The sequence below is a fragment of the Heptranchias perlo genome, chromosome 4, assembly GCF_035084215.1.
Source record: "Heptranchias perlo isolate sHepPer1 chromosome 4, sHepPer1.hap1, whole genome shotgun sequence".
In the NCBI taxonomy this organism is placed as follows: domain Eukaryota; kingdom Metazoa; phylum Chordata; class Chondrichthyes; order Hexanchiformes; family Hexanchidae; genus Heptranchias; species Heptranchias perlo.
In genome coordinates this window covers 7847458-7864931 of record NC_090328.1, presented here as the reverse complement: position 1 = coordinate 7864931, position 17474 = coordinate 7847458, and the positions used below count along the sequence as shown (strand labels likewise).

At 42.7% G+C, this 17474-nt stretch overlaps 1 protein-coding gene across 3 annotated transcripts in view; it reads right to left on the bottom strand.

Moving 5' to 3' along the window:
- Nucleotides 1–12909: 12909 nt before the first annotated feature.
- The window catches only part of sh3bp2 (SH3-domain binding protein 2), a 109966-nt gene continuing 105401 nt past the window's right edge, over nucleotides 12910–17474 (bottom strand). For all 3 annotated transcript variants that reach the window (XM_067982423.1, XM_067982422.1, XM_067982424.1), the window contains one exon: nucleotides 12910–15798. In XM_067982423.1, coding sequence (XP_067838524.1) covers nucleotides 15661–15798 — 138 coding nt within the window. In that variant the 3' untranslated portion in view covers nucleotides 12910–15660. The remainder of the gene's footprint in view (nucleotides 15799–17474) is intronic.

Below are 17474 nucleotides of genomic sequence, written 5' to 3'. Positions count from 1 at the left end.
GGATAAATTGTCACTTGGAAAGGCATGGTTTAATCAGGAATAGTCAGCATGGATTTGTTCAGGGAAGGTCATGCCTTACAAATCTAATTGAATTCTTTGAGGAAGTGACAAGGAGGATTGATTAGGGTAGTGCAGTGGATGTTGTCTACATAGATTTTAGTAAGGCATTTGACAAGGTCCCACATGGCAGACTGGTCAGAAAGGTAAAAGCCCATGGGATACAGGGAAATATGGTGAATTGGATCCAAAATTGGCTCAGTAACAGGAAACAAAGGGTAAAAGTTGATGGATGTCTTTGCGAATGGAAATTCGTTTCCAGTGGTGTGCCACAGGGCTCAGTGTTGGGTCCCTTGCTGTTTGTGGTATATATTAATGATTTGTCCTTGAATGTCGGGGGCATGATTGGCAAATTTGCAGACGGCACAAAAATTGGCCATATAGTTGATAGTGAAGAGGATAGCTGTAGACTCCAAGAAGAAAAAAAAATAATGAGGGGCATAGATAAGGTAGATAGTCAAAATATTTTCCCAAAGGTAGGGGAGTCTATAACGAGGGGACATAGATTTAAGGTGAGAGGGGAGAGATACAAAAGGGTCCAGAGGGACAATTTTTTCACTCAAAGGGTGGTGAGTGTCTGGAACGAGCTGCCGGAGGCAGTAGTAGAGGCGGGTACAATTTTGTCTTTTAAAAAGCATTTGGACAGTTACATGGGTAAGATGGGTATAGAGGGATATGGGCCAAGTGCAGGCAATTGGGACTAGCTTAGTGGTATAAACTGGGCGACATGGACATGTTGGGCCGAAGGGCCTGTTTCCATGTTGTAAACTTCTATGATTCTAAGATATCTTTGGGTTGGTGGAGTGGGCGGATAAGTGGCAAATGGAGTTCAACCTAGAGAAGTGTGAGGTAATGCACTTAGGGAGGGCAAACAGTAAAAGGGAATACGCAGTAAACGGGAATATATTGAGAGAGGTAGAGGAAGTGAGAGACCTTGGCGTGCATGTGCACAGGTCCCTGAAGATGGCAGTACAGGTAGATAAGGTTGTGAAGAAGGCATACGGAATGTTGTCCGTTATTAGCCGAGGTATAGAATACAAAAGCAGGGATGTAATGATGGAACTGTATAAAACGCTGGTAAGGCCACAGCTGGAGTATTGTATGCAGTTCTGGTCACCACATTACAGGAAGGACGTAATTGCTCTGGAGAGAGTGCAGAGAAGATTTACAAGAATGTTGCCAGGGCTTGAAAATTGCAGCTACGAGGAGAGATTGGATAGGCTAGGGTTGTTTTCCTTGGAGCAGAGGAGGCTGAGGGATGACTTGATTGAGGTGTACAAAATTATGTGGGACCCAGAGAGAGTAGACAGGAAGAACCTGTTTCCCCTAGCGGAGAGTTCAAGAACTAGAGGACATAGATTTAAGCTGATTGGTGGAAGGATTAGAGGGGACGTGAGGAAAAACTTTTCTACCCAGAGGGTGGTGGGTGTATGGAATTCGCTGCCTGAATTGGTGGTAGAGGCAGGGACCCTCAACTCTTTTAAAAGGTACCTGGACCTGCTCCTAAAGTGCTGTAAGCTGCAGGGCTTTGGACTGGGTGCTGGAAGGTGGGATTAGAATGGGCACCTGATTGTTCTTCGAACCGCGCGGACATGGTGGGCCGAATGGCCCCCCTTCTGTGCTGTATCTTTTCTATGGTTTCTATGGTTAATGAATGGCTGAGCAGGTTTGAGGAGCCTTATGGTCTACTCCTACTCCTATTTCTTATGTTTCTTTTATATGAGGAGAGGTTGAGTAGATTGGGACTCTACTCATTGGAGTTCAGAAGAATGAGAGGCGATCTTTTTGAAACATATAAGATTGTGAAGGGGCTTAATCGGGTGGATGCGGTAAGGATGTTCCCAAGGATGGGTGAAACTAGAACTAGGGGGCATAATCTTAGAATAAGGGGCTGCTCTTTCAAAACTGAGATGAGGAGAAACTTCTTCACTCAGAGGGTAGTAGGTCTGTGGAATTTGCTGCCCCAGGAAGCTGTGGAAGCTACATCATTAAATAAATTTAAAACAGAAATAGACAGTTTCCTAGAAGTAAAGGGAATTAGGGGTTACGGGGAGCGGGCAGGAAATTGGACATGAATTTAGATTTGAGGTTAGGATCAGATCAGCCATGATCTTATTGAATGGCGGAGCAGGCTCGAGGGGCCGATTGGCCTACTCCTGCTCCTATTTCTTATGTTCTTATGTTTTGTTTCTCAATCTGTTAATTAAACCTGTTCTGTGGAATGGATAATATGTTCAGTAGATATGTAGCTTCTATACCTAGTCTCACTATTGCTTCCGTTTACATGACTAGAGTATAATCAGTGTATAGCAGTCATGCCATTCCAAATATAAAATGACATTTTCCCAAATATACTGTTACATCTCCTTTTCTACAATTAATCCTAATAAATTAATATGTGACATTGTCAGTTGTGTACGTAACAGAAGTGCACTGATTGATCTTGGAACAACAACATAGTCAATGTTGTGATGCCATTTTTTTTTGATTGAGAAACATATGTGGAAGGCACGGTCCACCGTCATAGTGCAGGGCACTAGCAAGATTGAAAGGAAGAAAACCGAAGACAAAGTTGTAATGGATTGGAGATCAGTACTATAAGATGCTCAATATGTGGTTGATTTATCCAATGTTAAGGGCCTAATGTGCCCCAGCACTTCAGCACTATTATCGGGTGCAGAGCCCTGAGGCCTACTGCGAACCTGATTCACACTGTGTATGGCTATGCAGCATGTAGCACGCTGGGAACCTGTACACGTATTGTGTGCAAGGCTCATAAAAGCACCAATTTTATGGAATTAGGTGTCCTCTCCATAATGCAGTTGGTGCACTTGAGCAGTGCTCCAAACATTGTGCCCATTTGGAACGGTCACTTCAACGGAGAACAGTCAAAAAACTGCACTTTTTTCTCGTGTATCGCCCTCTTCTAATGGGACCAACCTTCCTTCTTCTGTCTCATTTCTTTGGTCTCCAAAGTCCAATCAATCAAAAGAGTCGTTGTGCCACAAGACAATTTTCTGTTGTTCTGATGGTGTTTAAAAGGCAACCAGAAGCCTTTCAGTAGCTTGCCGCTAACTCACCGTGATACTCCCAGCGTGTCATGCCTGAAACAGCATAATTCAAATGAGTTGACCTCATGTCATCAGGTGAAGTCAAAGTTTTGGGGCACAGGCAAAACTGACGCACAGTGTCCTGTTATCCTGGCACCACTGTCCTGGGACTGTAATATTCGCCATCTGTAGCTAGGGCCACAAAACAAACAGTTTCTGGGCAGGCAGTGGCAGAATTTGAGGCAGAATAAAGTTGCACTGAATCCCCAAACCGTTTTGCCCCATCATAAATTGCAGCCTAAGTGGGGTGGATACTTTATATGCCCACCCGCAAATAGGTGGATGTATTATGAAGCCATTCAAATAAGGGAAATGCATCACACAACATATTTCCTGCCAATGGTGCCCCTGGCATCCAGTGTTGCTAAGGGTCGGGGTGAATCATAGAATCATAGAATCATAGAAGTTACAACATGGAAACAGGCCCTTCGGCCCAACATGTCCATGTCGCCCAGTTTATACCACTAAGCTAGTCCCAATTGCCTGCACTTGGCCCATATCCCTCTATACCCATCTTACCCATGTAACTGTCCAAATGCTTTTTAAAAGACAAAATTGTACCCGCCTCTACTACTGCCTCCGGCAGCTCGTTCCAGACACTCACCACCCTTTGAGTGAAAAAATTGCCCCTCTGGACCCTTTTGTATCTCTCCCCTCACCTTAAATCTATGCCCCCTCGTTATAGACTCCCCTACCTTTGGGAAAAGATTTTGACTATCGACCTTATCTATGCCCCTCATTATTTTATAGACTTCTATAAGATCACCCCTTAACCTCCTACTCTCCAGGGAAAAAAGTCCCAGTCTGTCTAACCTCTCCCTGTAAGTCAAACCATCAAGTCCCGGTAGCATCCTAGTAAATCTTTTCTGCCCTCTTTCTAGTTTAATAATATCCTTTCTATAATAGGGTGACCAGAACTGTACACAGTACTCCAAGTGTGGCCTCACCAATGCCCTGTACAACTTCAACAAGACATCCCAACTCCTGCATTCAATGTTCTGACCAATGAAACCAAGCATGCCAAATGCCTTCTTCACCACCCTATCCACCTGTGACTCCACTTTCAAGGAGCTATGAATCTGTACTCCTAGATCTCTTTGTTCTATAACTCTCCCCAACGCCCTACCATTAACGGAGTAGGTCCTGGCCCGATTCGATCTACCAAAATGCATCACCTCACATTTATCTAAATTAAACTCCATCTGCCATTCATCGGCCCACTGGCCCAATTGATCAAGATCCCGTTGCAATCCCAGATAACCTTCTTCACTGTCCACAATGCCACCAATCTTGGTGTCATCTGCAAACTTACTAACCATGCCTCCTAAATTCTCATCCAAATCATTAATATAAATAACAAATAACAGCGGACCCAGCACCGATCCCTGAGGCACACCGCTGGACACAGGCATCCAGTTTGAAAAACAACCCTCTACAACCACCCTCTGTCTTCTGTCGTCAAGCCAATTTTGTATCCAATTGGCTACCTCACCTTGGATCCCATGAGATTTAACCTTATGTAACAACCTACCATGCGGTACCTTGTCAAATGCTTTGCTGAAGTCCATGTAGACCACGTCTACTGCACAGCCCTCATCTATCTTCTTGGTTACCCCTTCAAAAAACTCAATCAAATTCGTGAGACATGATTTTCCTCTCACAAAACCATGCTGACTGTTCCTAATTAGTCCCTGCCTCTCCAAATGCCTGTAGATCCTGTCCCTCAGAATACCCTCTAACAACTTACCCACTACAGATGTCAGGCTCACTGGTCTGTAGTTCCCAGGCTTTTCCCTGCCGCCCTTCTTAAACAAAGGCACAACATTTGCTACCCTCCAATCTTCAGGCACCTCACCTGTAGCGGTGGAAGAGAAGGGTATTTAAACTTTAAAAGGCCAGTTTTTGGATAGCAGTCAAGAGCAATTGATTTCTTTTGGGAAACCAGTCTTGAGTGGCAACGGCAGCAATAAAAAATGTTTTTAGAAATTCGGGAGCTGGGAGTGTAAGCAGCCTTACGCTGGGGTCAGGCTTCGCACCGTCAGAAAAAAATGATGGTGTTGTAAAAGAATTTGGCAGCACTTCACTGACTGCTGGTATTCTATACTTTGGACCCTGACCCATGTGGTTCTTCCAGCGTATCATGCACAACGTGCAGGCACACATGGTGCACTGTGCCAGGACTGCATTATAACCTACAACCATTGCAATAGTTATTTAAAACAGAGGTATGACAATCAGGAAAGGCTAATAATCATTTATTACACCTTTTATCTGTTTGACCACTGTTCGCATCCGGAACACTGGCCAAATATAAAAGCCATCTCTAACATCAATAGGCCTTTCTACAGACAGTTTAAGGGATCATAGTCAGCAGCTTTCCCTTCAGTAATACCAGCGGATTTTCCATGGTGCTGCTCATGGTAGGTCAGTGGCTGATTTATAGACACAGAAGCATTATGTCATGTAATATATAATGTATTATTCATTTGCTGAAGTGTATGTGTAATTTAGTGTGTCCCTTTAAGGATAAAAGGAGCAATCACTGTCTTCCAAGGTCAATTAGAGGGTAATTATTCTTAGGCAGATTTTGTACATCAATTAGAGGCCTGATTAGGTCTTTCCTTTGCTAATCCTGAACTGTTTTCTGTTGGTGGGGAAGTTTCTCTGTGGATCGGAAATGGTTGGCTTTTAAAATATTTTCTTTGTTTTAAGCATGACGCAGAAATTTGCAGTTGTGACAGCTGAAGTGCAATACATGTGTCGTGAAACTCTTTAGCATATACTAGTGGATCACCTGTAGTGTTTGATCATGGTGAGTCAAAAGATAGGCTGTTTCATGGTATGTGCCATACAATATAATTACGGCCACTGATTTATGTAGTTGAATAAGTCACATTGCAGTAGATTTTAAACAGAAGGAAAATCAGGCAGGTTCTTTAGTGGGCGTGCAGTCCTTTCCGCCAGGGTTTCTGCTCTGCACTCCACCCAAGCCGACCAGGAAAGAAGAAAATCCAATCCGTTGTGTTTTTATTACTAAGTATTGGAGGAGTGTTGCAGATATTTTTGGGTTTGAATTGTTTGATTTATTTGCATATTTGTGTGGAATGTGTAAATCAGTGACCTCGATTACTATAAAATGTTCATCTAACTAGGTAGGTAATTTTATCTCTTATCTTTATTTAAAAGCAAGGATATAGAGGAAAATAATAGTGATGGTGTTCTCCATTGCGGGTAGGTAGGAGGTGACCCGTAGGAACTGAATGTAGCAGTAATGGGTAGTGTAGAAGCCGTGTGGTTATGTATTGTTGGAAGAGTCATCCTGGAGTGTGGCAGCAATAGGAGTCTGCAAGGATCTGGGATAACTGATAGGGGGCTATGAGAGCACTAGGATAGGTGGTCTTTGTGTTCCGGAGCACTGGGAAGAGTGTACCAGAGTCTAATAGGAGAGGAATCCCAGCACTGGGAGGGGATGCTGATTATGGCAGTGGTGGGAGGGTGATTTTGGAATGTGGCAGCACTGGATGGTGGTGGCCTGGTAGGGGAGATTTAGGCAGGGAAGGATGTTGGGTATGGGAGTGTTATTGTTTGTGGATTACCACTGATAAAAGCATAGTGAAAGGCTTATAATTGTGGACTGGTCGGTAGTGGAAGGAGAAGCCATGGATGCTCGATGGGGGAATGAGAGCCACGAGGTGAGAGGGAGATGGTATGAATGCTTAAGGGACAGGATGTCTGGTCATGGCAGGAGCCCGGTTGTGGCAGGGCGGTCTCCCTTCCCAATGTCGTTGCCACTACTCTTGCTGCAACCAGACCCAAATCCAACCTTAAAGTCAGCTGTCATGGCTCATGTATGGATTACGTGAAATAATTTTAAACGCACTTAAAACAATTGGAACTCTAAGCTGGTTCCTGGCAATGACCAGGAATGTGGCTTTTGACACCAATTTGGGTGTGGGGATTTTAGGTCAGGTCAGGGGTTCCTGTGGGGCAGGGGCGAGAGAATCGGACTTGGATAGGGGAGGTGTCATCAGTGGGAGCTCAAAGTTGCAGTGGGGGGGGGATCTGGTGAGGGAGGGAGGTGGCAGCAGTGATCAGGGGCAGGCTGCATTGGGAGGCTGGATTTTAGGTGCTCCAAGGTTTTGGCGTTGAGAAGAACAGCACCTTCTATCTTGGAGACACAGTTGGGAGGTTTCAGAGGAAAGCAATCATCACCACCTTCCTTGAGACAACCTTGGAGGTAAGTGAAATGAATTGGTAAATTTAATCATGATGAAAAGTGTGATAAACTGGCATGATGGAAATAGGATAACAGATGGAATTAATTAAGTGTTACTTGATTGGAAGTACATGCATACATAAGATTTATTAGACAGATGTCAATAATTTACAAACTAGATAGGTAACTGTGCTGCCACTCATTAAACATCAGCTGTTACAGTATTTAATTTATTGTGTTTTCAAGTAGCTCCGCCACTGAGTGAGCCACAGACCAGAAATGTCCCAGGATCAATCCCTGGGCTGGACTGTGCTGAATTAGCTCATCTCAGCTGGATAGTGGTTAGACACCACAATTGACCTCACTACCTCTCGATTAGAGAGGAAAAAAATTAAGCAGACTTCCTGCTCCTTAGCATTCTGCAGCATTTCCTGCTGGAAGTGCGTGTGTGGACATCGTGTGAGGATAGGCTCGCAGTCAGATGGTTCCAATTGCTTAGTGCTTAGCTCACGTGGAGAGTGGCCACTTTGGTGAGGTAGCAGAGGGTGACTTGTACCAGTGGTACCATACTGCAGCAAGGAGTCCACATCGTCAAGATAGTAGGAGAGGAAGAAAACAAGCACAAAAATACTCGCTGGGAAACTGCTCAGGACTTCTCCCGCTTCACTACTATGACCAAAGTTACGCAGAGTGGGGGAAGCCCTGAGAAAATTCCCAGTGATTGTGTTTCTCTGCCTTTCCACCATTAGTTATGTATACTTTTAAAAAAATTCAAAGAAGGGACCATGGTACATCGTGGAGGAGCCCCACTCCCTGAGTAGCAAAGAAATTCTAGTCAGGGTTTTTAGTTAAATAATCTTTTTTATTTTTGTGAAGTGCTTCAAGCACATCACTGTACAACTGACTCCCTGTGTGATCTGAGATTTGAGCCCCCAGGTTAATGACAATAATAATGGCAGCATTGTATATGTTTTTAAGTACTCGAGACATTCCTGAAGAATCCAAGCGCAACGCTTTGAGTTGATTTGCACTTTTCAGTCAAAAGGACAGCTCCAGTATATTATCGAGAGATACTGCTCTTGGGCATCATTAGAAATCATAAAGGCCAGTTCATAAAATAGAAGGGAATTGGTTGTATTTTTATTCAGTAAAACTATTTTCATTCTTCTAAATTTGATTAAAAAGCAACCATTACCCTTAGCATCCCCCTGTTGTAAATGGTACTGCGTGGGATTTAAGCCTGATGATGTCCTTGATTTATAACAGGATCTAACAGCACCAATAAAAATCCTTCAATGAAAGCAGGAATGTTGTTCAATCCATTCATGTTATTCTTGTATCTGGATTGTCCCGCTTCATTTAGTTTGCTTCTTCCTCGGGTCTAAAAAATATTGTACAATTTCACTAATGCTCATTCCCTTATTGGCCACAGTGCCATTTCCTGGTGCTGTTTTGAATGATGTTCACCATAAATTATTTGGGAAAGTAACTTAAGTTGCCAGAGCCCATGTGACTGCCCAGCCTGTTTTGCTGATACTTTTCCTTATTTCAGAAAAAGACCTTATACTTGAGTATATTGTCCACAGCCTAGGAAATGGTGTGAAGATGGAAGCTCCAACAGCGAGGCCAATTACTGCAAGGTAGCATTTTATACATTCTTCAATTCCCAAATACGTTTAAAAGTTGTACAGTTAAGAGGAAGAAGAAAGGGCCTTCTTAAACAATTGCAGGGCCTCATTCTAGAGTATTCCTTTAAATCACCATTACTCATTATATGGCCTGGGGCCATGTATGGCCTATATCCCCTTCACCTTTGGCTCTTGGCAGACTTGCTGCTCCAGATGCCTTGGGCTTCTATTTACTGCCTGTCAGGCTATGAGATGCTGACTGATGAGTTGGAATTCAGTGCTGCTCAATCTCCTATTGCTGACCAGCAAAAAAAGGCAGGAAATACTATTAAAGACAGATTTTGAAAGGCCCCGTCAAAATAGAACTATTGTTCCTGTAGAAACTTTCTCCTGCTGGTAAATGCTAGTGACCATAAGACCATAAGAGATAGGAGCAGGAGTAGGCCATTTGGCCCTTCGAGCCTGCTCCGCCATTCAATGAGATCATGGCTGATCTGATTTTTACCTCAATAAATTTTTACCTCAAATAAATGGGAGGATACTGAGAGGTGTAGAGGAGGTGAGGGACCTTGGAGTGCATGTCCACAGATCCCTGAAGGTAGCAGGACAGGTAGATAAGGTGGTTAAGAAGGCATATGGAATACTTTCCTTTATTAGCCAAGGCATAGAATATAAAAGCAGGAATGTTATGCTGGAACTGTATAAAACACTGGTTAGGCCACAGCTTGAGTACCGCGCACAGTTCTGGTCACCACATTACAGGAAGGATGTAATTGCACTAGAGAGGGTGCAGAGGAGATTTACGAGGATGTTGTCAGGACTGGAGAATTTTAGCTATGGTGACAGATTGGATAGGCTGGGGTTGTTTTCCTTGGAACAGAGGAGGCTGAGGGGTGATTTGATTGAGGTGTACAAAATTATGATGGGCCTAGATAGAGTGGATAGGAAGGACTTATTTCCCTTAGCAGAGGGGCCAATAACCAGAGGGCATAGGTTTAAAGTGATTGGTAGAAAGATTAGAGCAGAAATTAGGAAATATTTTTCCACCCAGAGGGTGGTGGGGGTCTGGAACTCACTGCCTGAGAGGGTGATAGAGGCAGAAACCCTCAACTCATTTAAAAAATCCCTGGATGTGCACCTGAAGAGCCATAACCTGCAGGGCTACGGACCAAATGCGGGAAAGTGGGATTAGGCTGGGTGGCTCGTTTCTCAGCCGGCACGGACACGATGGGCCGAATGGTCTCCTTCTGTGCCGTAAATTTTCTGTGATTCTCAACTCCACTTTCCCGCCTTTTCCCCATATCCTTTGACTCCCTTGCTGATCAAAAATTTGTCTAACTCAGCCTTGAATGTATTCAATGACTCAGCCTCCACAGCTTTTGGGGGTAAAGTGGTAAGTTTAAAACCAGTATCTCACTGCGTGAGAAGTCACAAGTACAAATCCATGTCTGAGAGTGGACCTCGAGCCGACCTCGAGCAGGACATTACTTAAAATTGTCACGGTTGACAAAATAAGTGAGTACCACTGCTTTAAATGGTGAGTGCTGCTAATTATTGATGAAACTGGCTCGGGAGTTATTAAGACTCATATTGTGAGGGAGTGTATCAATATTTGCAGAGGGGAGTCTTTGGGTTGTGTCAGTATTTGCAGGAGGTACTTGGACAAGTCACTGAGTGCTACCAAAGGACCCAAAAAGCCTACCCTTTTTTGATTGATCTCAATACCGCCCATCTCCCTTTTCACTTTATTCCTTTACCCACTTTCTATCAGAATCACTATTCTTCTTTTCCCTTCAGCCAATTCACACTCATGGTTTTAATAATTCTCCCCGCTATTGCTCAGGGAATTTGTCTAATGAGCAGACAAGTCCTACAGACCAAGCGTTCCGTTGGTTTTCAGATGGGAAAATGGGCCAGGGTTCCTGATTCTGATGCAGTGACCGCAACTGGCAGTGCAGTGTGGACATAGGGTAAGACAGGTAAGTTTTTCTGTGATTACCCCTCCCCCTGTCAACCATGTTGCTGACACTGTGAAGGCTTACAGATGCACAGTGGCCATTGGATGAGGTAATGGAGATATTGGCATCTATGGATGTGTACCACAGCAAGGAATCAATGTCTCCAGGGAGTTAGAGAGGAGGGGAGAAAATAGACAGGAAAAGAGCAAACAAAAGCTCTTGTCCATCTTCAGCCAGATAAATGTCACTCATTATGTTTAACACGTATGCTCTTGGACCCACAAAGAAAAATATGAAACTAGTCAACATCTGATAGACTACATATGGTATCATTTCTCAGTGTGATCATGCTGGATCAGGTTTTGCCACTTTAACAGGAATAAGAAAAACGTACAAATCCATATGAATGCAATTCATGTTCTAGCATTCTCTTCTATTTTATAAAACTAATGACATGTTTGTGCAAGAAATGCCACACCACAAACCAAGATACTCAAAACACAGACCAGCAGCCTCACATTTCTACATTTAATTTATAATTATTGCACTCATTCCTGTTGAGCCTTGTTATGCACCCACCTGAGCTGGATTTTCCTATGTACAGTTGGTCTCAGCTTTCCGCCATAAGATAGAAGATGTCTACATGTTGGCCATTTCACCAGCTAAAGAATAGACATGCTCACACAACCACGGTTCTGCACTGTGGTGTTTACCTGACATCAGCTGTGAAACAAACAAACTGCACCGTGCAATATTAGTAAAAAAACGCACTTTGCTATTTTAAACAAAGGTGTTTTGATAGTGGACAGAGAACCTCATACAAAAATATTAACACATGCATTATTAACATGGCACAGTGCAATTTGAATCCAAAAATTAGTGAGAGAAAAAGAAAAATTGTGAATGCTGGAAATCGGAAATAAAAATAGAAAATGCTGTTAATACACAGCAGGTCAGTCAACCTCTCAAAAGACTTGTAATGTTTTGAGGTGTTCTGATGAAGAGTCTCACCAAACCTTAACCTTTCTCTTTCAAATGCTTGCTCGTTTCCAGTGTTAGCTAACTCATTGTGCACTTTCAACATTTCCTGTTTTTATTCAATGTATTTTCCATTATTGGCAGTGAGCCCATTCATTAAAATATTCCAGTGGCAATATTCTGCTGTTCTAACAAAAGGAATATTGCTAGCTGCAAGGGGGTGTCTGGTCTGGTAGCAAACTGTAGGGGAGGCGCAAAAAATTTTTGTTTTCCATTTTTAAAAACCCTAATGCCACACAAAACCACAGCTGGAATCCTGCCTTGTTGAAGACTCGGCTCCATGAGGACAGGAATGTATTAAAGGATGGGTCTGACAGTGCAGTGCAGTAGTAACAAACATCCTCATTACTGCCATTTATAAAATGAGCACAGGAATTGAAGTTCCATATCTTGCCTACAATTATCTATTCTGCCGATATGGGCAGAAACCCGGCATGGGGCCTTCAGGAAGATGGTTTTAGATGGTAGGTGCTTTTGGCACTTGTTAAAGACACTGGATAAAGCTCTCCCACTGGCTCAGTTGGCTAAGCCACTGAGTATCCGAGCCATACAGATCAGCAAGGTCCCCGGTCCAATCCCTGGCCCGGGCTCGGCCGTGATAGTGGCCTCAATTATCCTGCACTAGGGAGGGAAAAATTACCCAGGGTTCCCACTTTTGATCACTATCCTATTGGGAGTGTGGATGTTGGATGAGGATAGGATCGGCTTAGGCTGTGATGCCCCTTGCAATTCGAATAATCGGCCATTACTCTGGAGAGGAGAACAATTACATATTAAGGGAAAAAGTTAAACAAACCATTGGCAACTAGGATGATAAAATTACTGCCCACTTGAAAAATCCAGGACTTCTAAGCATAACAAGACATTGAGAAAGATGTCAAACAATTTTTTTCAGACAAACAGATCTCAAAAATAGTTTTACTCGCATAAAAAATGTCCTATGTACATTTTTGAAATAATTTGCAATATGTATAAATGGAAGTTATTCACATATAAATCAGTCCATAATATAGTTCACTTTTAAATAAATGTATTGTAGTTAAAACTTTTTAATACTACTGTATCTCAGTCTTCTGCTGTATTTAGAATCTTCCCAAAAGAAATACTCAACACATCATATTCCCTTTCGTCAGCCTCCTCACTAAGTCTGACATAGTCGAAAAGAGAAACTGCAGACACTAGAGAAGTATGGAATAAACACATAAAATTATGTAAATAAGCAGCAGGTTCATCAGCGTCCAAAAAGGAAAAGATAGGTTAACTTCACAGGTGTGGGCCCCTTGTCAGATCTGTGTCAGAGCTGTGACTTGAAACATTAACCTGTTTTCTCTTCTTGAGATGCTAGCTGACCTGCTGCATATTTGCAATGTTTTCTGTTTTTAATTTTAGGTGCGAAGTAAGGAGTTCTGAACTGTTATCCACAGGGCAGTGCCAATGACCGGATCAGAGGGAAATCCGGTGTTCAATCGTGTTACTGTGATCTCTGCAGAATGTTCCTGCATGATTATGACTTTGTGCAACTAGAAGGAAGCTGAGTTTTTCAGTAGGTGTGTGTGACTTTCATCAACAATTAAAACCATTAGAACATAAGAAATAGGAGCAGGAGTAGGCCATCTGGGTGATCTTCTACCTCAACACCATTTTCCTGCACATCCCCATATCCCTTGATGCCTTTAATATCTAGAAATCTATCGATCTCTGTTTTGAATGTACTCAATGACTGAGCCTCCACAGCCCTCTGGGGTAGAGAATTTCAAAGACTCACTACCCTCTGAGTGAAGAAATTTCTCCTCATCTCAGTCCTAAATGGATTATAAATCTATTTGTACATTAAATTAGCTATACTGTTTTTAGAAAATTCTTTTTGAAACACTCAGTGAATGAGTAAAACTGAATAACTATAACTCCTTTTTAAAAACTGGAACTAGCTCTGCACCATTAAAAATCCAAGATTAACCATCTCCCACCCCCTGTAATAGTTGTTCTATATCAAACCCAAAGACTCTAGGCCCTGAAATTACATTGTGGGATACTGTTGTACAAATGTTTAATGCTTTCATCTGAAATTATTCTTTCCACAGTTGTAGCTAAAATAGTGAGAGAGAGCAAATGTGTTACGTAATCATACGCTACTATCGCACAGTGTAATTTCAGGACGATTATTTTTGTTTTATTCCAAGGACAGCATGAATTAGGCAAAATCCACGACACGACAATGGCCCAGCTAGTTAAGCCAGTGAGTAGCTGAGCCCTACAGATGAGGATGGTCCCATGTTCCACCCCTGCTCTGTGCTGATTAGCTGGAGTGGCACTAGGACTGCTACAATTGGCCTCACTGTCCCTAGGTTAGGAAGTTGAAAATCTATCTCGTGATCTCTGCTGGAAACTGCAATGCGTGGACACTGGATGAAGACAGGCTCGAGCTCAGTTGTGATACCTTTCCTCCCCTCCCCACGCTTGATTAGCATGCTTGACACTCAATGTCTAGGCTCATAGATGGGCACGTGATGTGTACCGAGGGAACTGTACTCAAGCAAGGAGACAGTGGCTTCGATAGAGGTGGAAAACTGCAGAAAAAAGTAGGGAAAAAAATTATCCTCTCTATTTCTGAAATTCCCCACCTCTTCTTAAATAAATGGCAATTTCCCAGCTAAGAATGTGGACAAGTGATCTCCAGTGGATGGGTACGGTAATCTTTGTCCAGGTGTGCCATCCTAATGGTCATGGTACTGAACTGGTAATCCATAGGTCATATATTCAATAAATCTGGTGATGTGAGCACCGGCACTCGAAAAATATGACCATAAAGGTTGCTATTGATGCCACTCCATGGCACCACACCCCAGCATCAGTCAATGATTTCAGAAGGGAAACAGAAAAAAACTTACTAAAGTTTTAAAGTCTTACTAAATCTGCAAAGACCTGGTGGTGGTGGTGGCATCTGTAGCCCACTTTCTGGTCATTCACCCTGTGCAAACCAAAGAATGCTTTAAGATTCTCAAATGATTTCTTACATCCTGGAATTGTTTTTATATAAACAACGATATTCTGAAAAAAATTCCTTATGGTGTCTATTCCAGAGGAAAGTATAAAGAGTCTCTGGAAATGTCTGATACAGGATTACTATTCAGTGCGATACCTCAGTGCTTAAAGGGTGAATTAAATTGTAATAATCTGAGGGCTTGAGGTGGGTGTTTGCTACAAAGTTAGAAGAGCCCATGTAGCACCTGTAATTCCCCTTGCAGTTCCCCTATCTTGGTTGTGTGGTTAAGATGCTGAGCAGAAATCGAGTGCTTCACAACCGGTAGAGGGAAAGAAAAATCAGAGTTCAAATAACCCCCAATAACTGTTGTGTACCATGCAGAAATGTGCTGGAGGTCAGTGTAAGGTATGACAGCTGCCTTGTTTTGATAATAAAGTGAGATATCACAGCTCTTCAGGTTTTCCTGGAATAATGACCCATGCAATGTGCTACAGTTCTGCTTTTTCACTTCTTCTGCCTTCTTGTAAAACAGTATTGTTTAAATAGTTTTCAAGCTTTCAATGTGCAGTTTAAATGTGTATCTATTTTTAAGTAGTCTTGTCAGCAATTTCAGTTTGTTTCAAGTCTAAGAAGGACGTCTGTGCAGAGCCGACATGTTTAAGGGTTGACGTCATAGTGGTTTCTTATAGCCATATGGTACATGAAGATGTAGACTGTCATGGGTTGGGAGCGTGTGTTTGTAGTAGAACTCAATCACACTTGTGAGGCATGTGAACTTTGTCTCGGCCTCTAGAAAGAGTTTGGATTCCTACAAGAAAAACAAAAATGGTATTTAGGATAATGCTCGCCTCCCTTCTCTACTGCTATCAGAAATATAGATACAGTAAAATGTAATACATAATAAACATCTATATTTCTGCGCAGCTGCATGATACAAGTAGAATGGTGTTGCCTTAAACCTCTGAATACAGGTCATGAATGGGAATAAATGTGCGTGCTGAGTTTTTAAACATGGATTAGATTTATGGCAGACCAGTGTTAGTCGCTAAGCTTTTGCCCAGGGCCAAAATCCCAATCTTGATCCCAATGTCCAACCCAACAGTCACTATCAGGAATACTGCATCACGGAGTTACAGAATGCAAATCTGCACCTGTGATTCCCCACAATGTGTGCTCTTGCTTTCTATCATGCCACGAGGGCAGTTACCAAATGGAGGCCAGGTAGGAAGGAAAGAAAAACTATAGGAGCAATAATTCCATTAACTAGTCCTATTTTACAACAATATCTTGCATTTACATGGTACTCCTTATATGCAAGAAACTGTCTTAGAGCCCCTTCACGTAAGGAGGAAAGTACGGACACAGTATGGGGAAAGTGATGGGGAATGGAGAGGTTAGAATGGGGAACAGAAGGCAAAGTCAAAGAGAAGGGTTTTGAGGGTATTTTTGACAGCAGGGAGAGAGGTAGCAAGGCATAGAAAACTGGGTAGAGAATTCCTGAGGACAGAAGTCTAATGGCTGAATGAGTGGCTGCTGGTGGAGGAGCAGAGGGAGTGAGAAGAGGTGCGATGTTAGAGGAGCAGAGGGTGCATTTGCAGGGGTGTAAAGAGATCACTAAGGTAGGTGGAATAAGGCCATGGAGAAATTTGAAAAAAGGATGAGACAGATGTCAAATTCTGAGACACAAGTTGCCAGTGGAACTTGGAGAAGACAGGAGTGACACAAATGTGTGGCTTATTATGAGTGAAGACATGGGTTCTGGTGCTTTGGATGAATTGAAGCTTGTGGGGAAGCTAGTTAGAACAGTATTGTCCAATAGAAATTGCTGACTAGCTTCAGGCGTGGCTAAGGTAACACTGTTTTAGCCAAATGCATTAATTTGAGTAAAAATGCCTTACACACAATGCAGGTAAATATACTTCACGTGTATATTAACAAACATCTACCACCATTCGGTACAAAACTTTGCAGTCTTTCTCTTTCACCAAAGTTTGGAATTCTGGTATGAATTTATCAGACACAGCACATCTTGTGCAACTTCTTGGTTTTTGTTTAGCAGTTGTGAGTGGTACTTTGACTTTCTCAAAGTGATTGCTGAGAACGTTGAATCGCACAACGAAACTCGCCAGACCCAGCCCTGCTGTCCATCCAGAACACGGTTGGATGCTGCTTGCCCCTTGCCATGATGAACCCTGTTGGAGCTGCTCATTACTGGTTGGGTTTTCCTTTTTCCTGGAACAGTTATTCTGATTGGTCGAGCTGACCACGATGACAGCTCCCCTCTCCATATAATGTTGCTGGTGTTTCTACCCTTATTGCACACCATTTTAGCAGATAACCAATAATCAGTAACCAAAGAAGTACACACAATGATCCAAAAACACTTGCACACTCTGCTTTTTGTCTATTATTACTCATTTTCATTTACGAATCAAAAATGCAATTATCCACATCTGGATTCCCAATTAGCCACATATGGCTAGT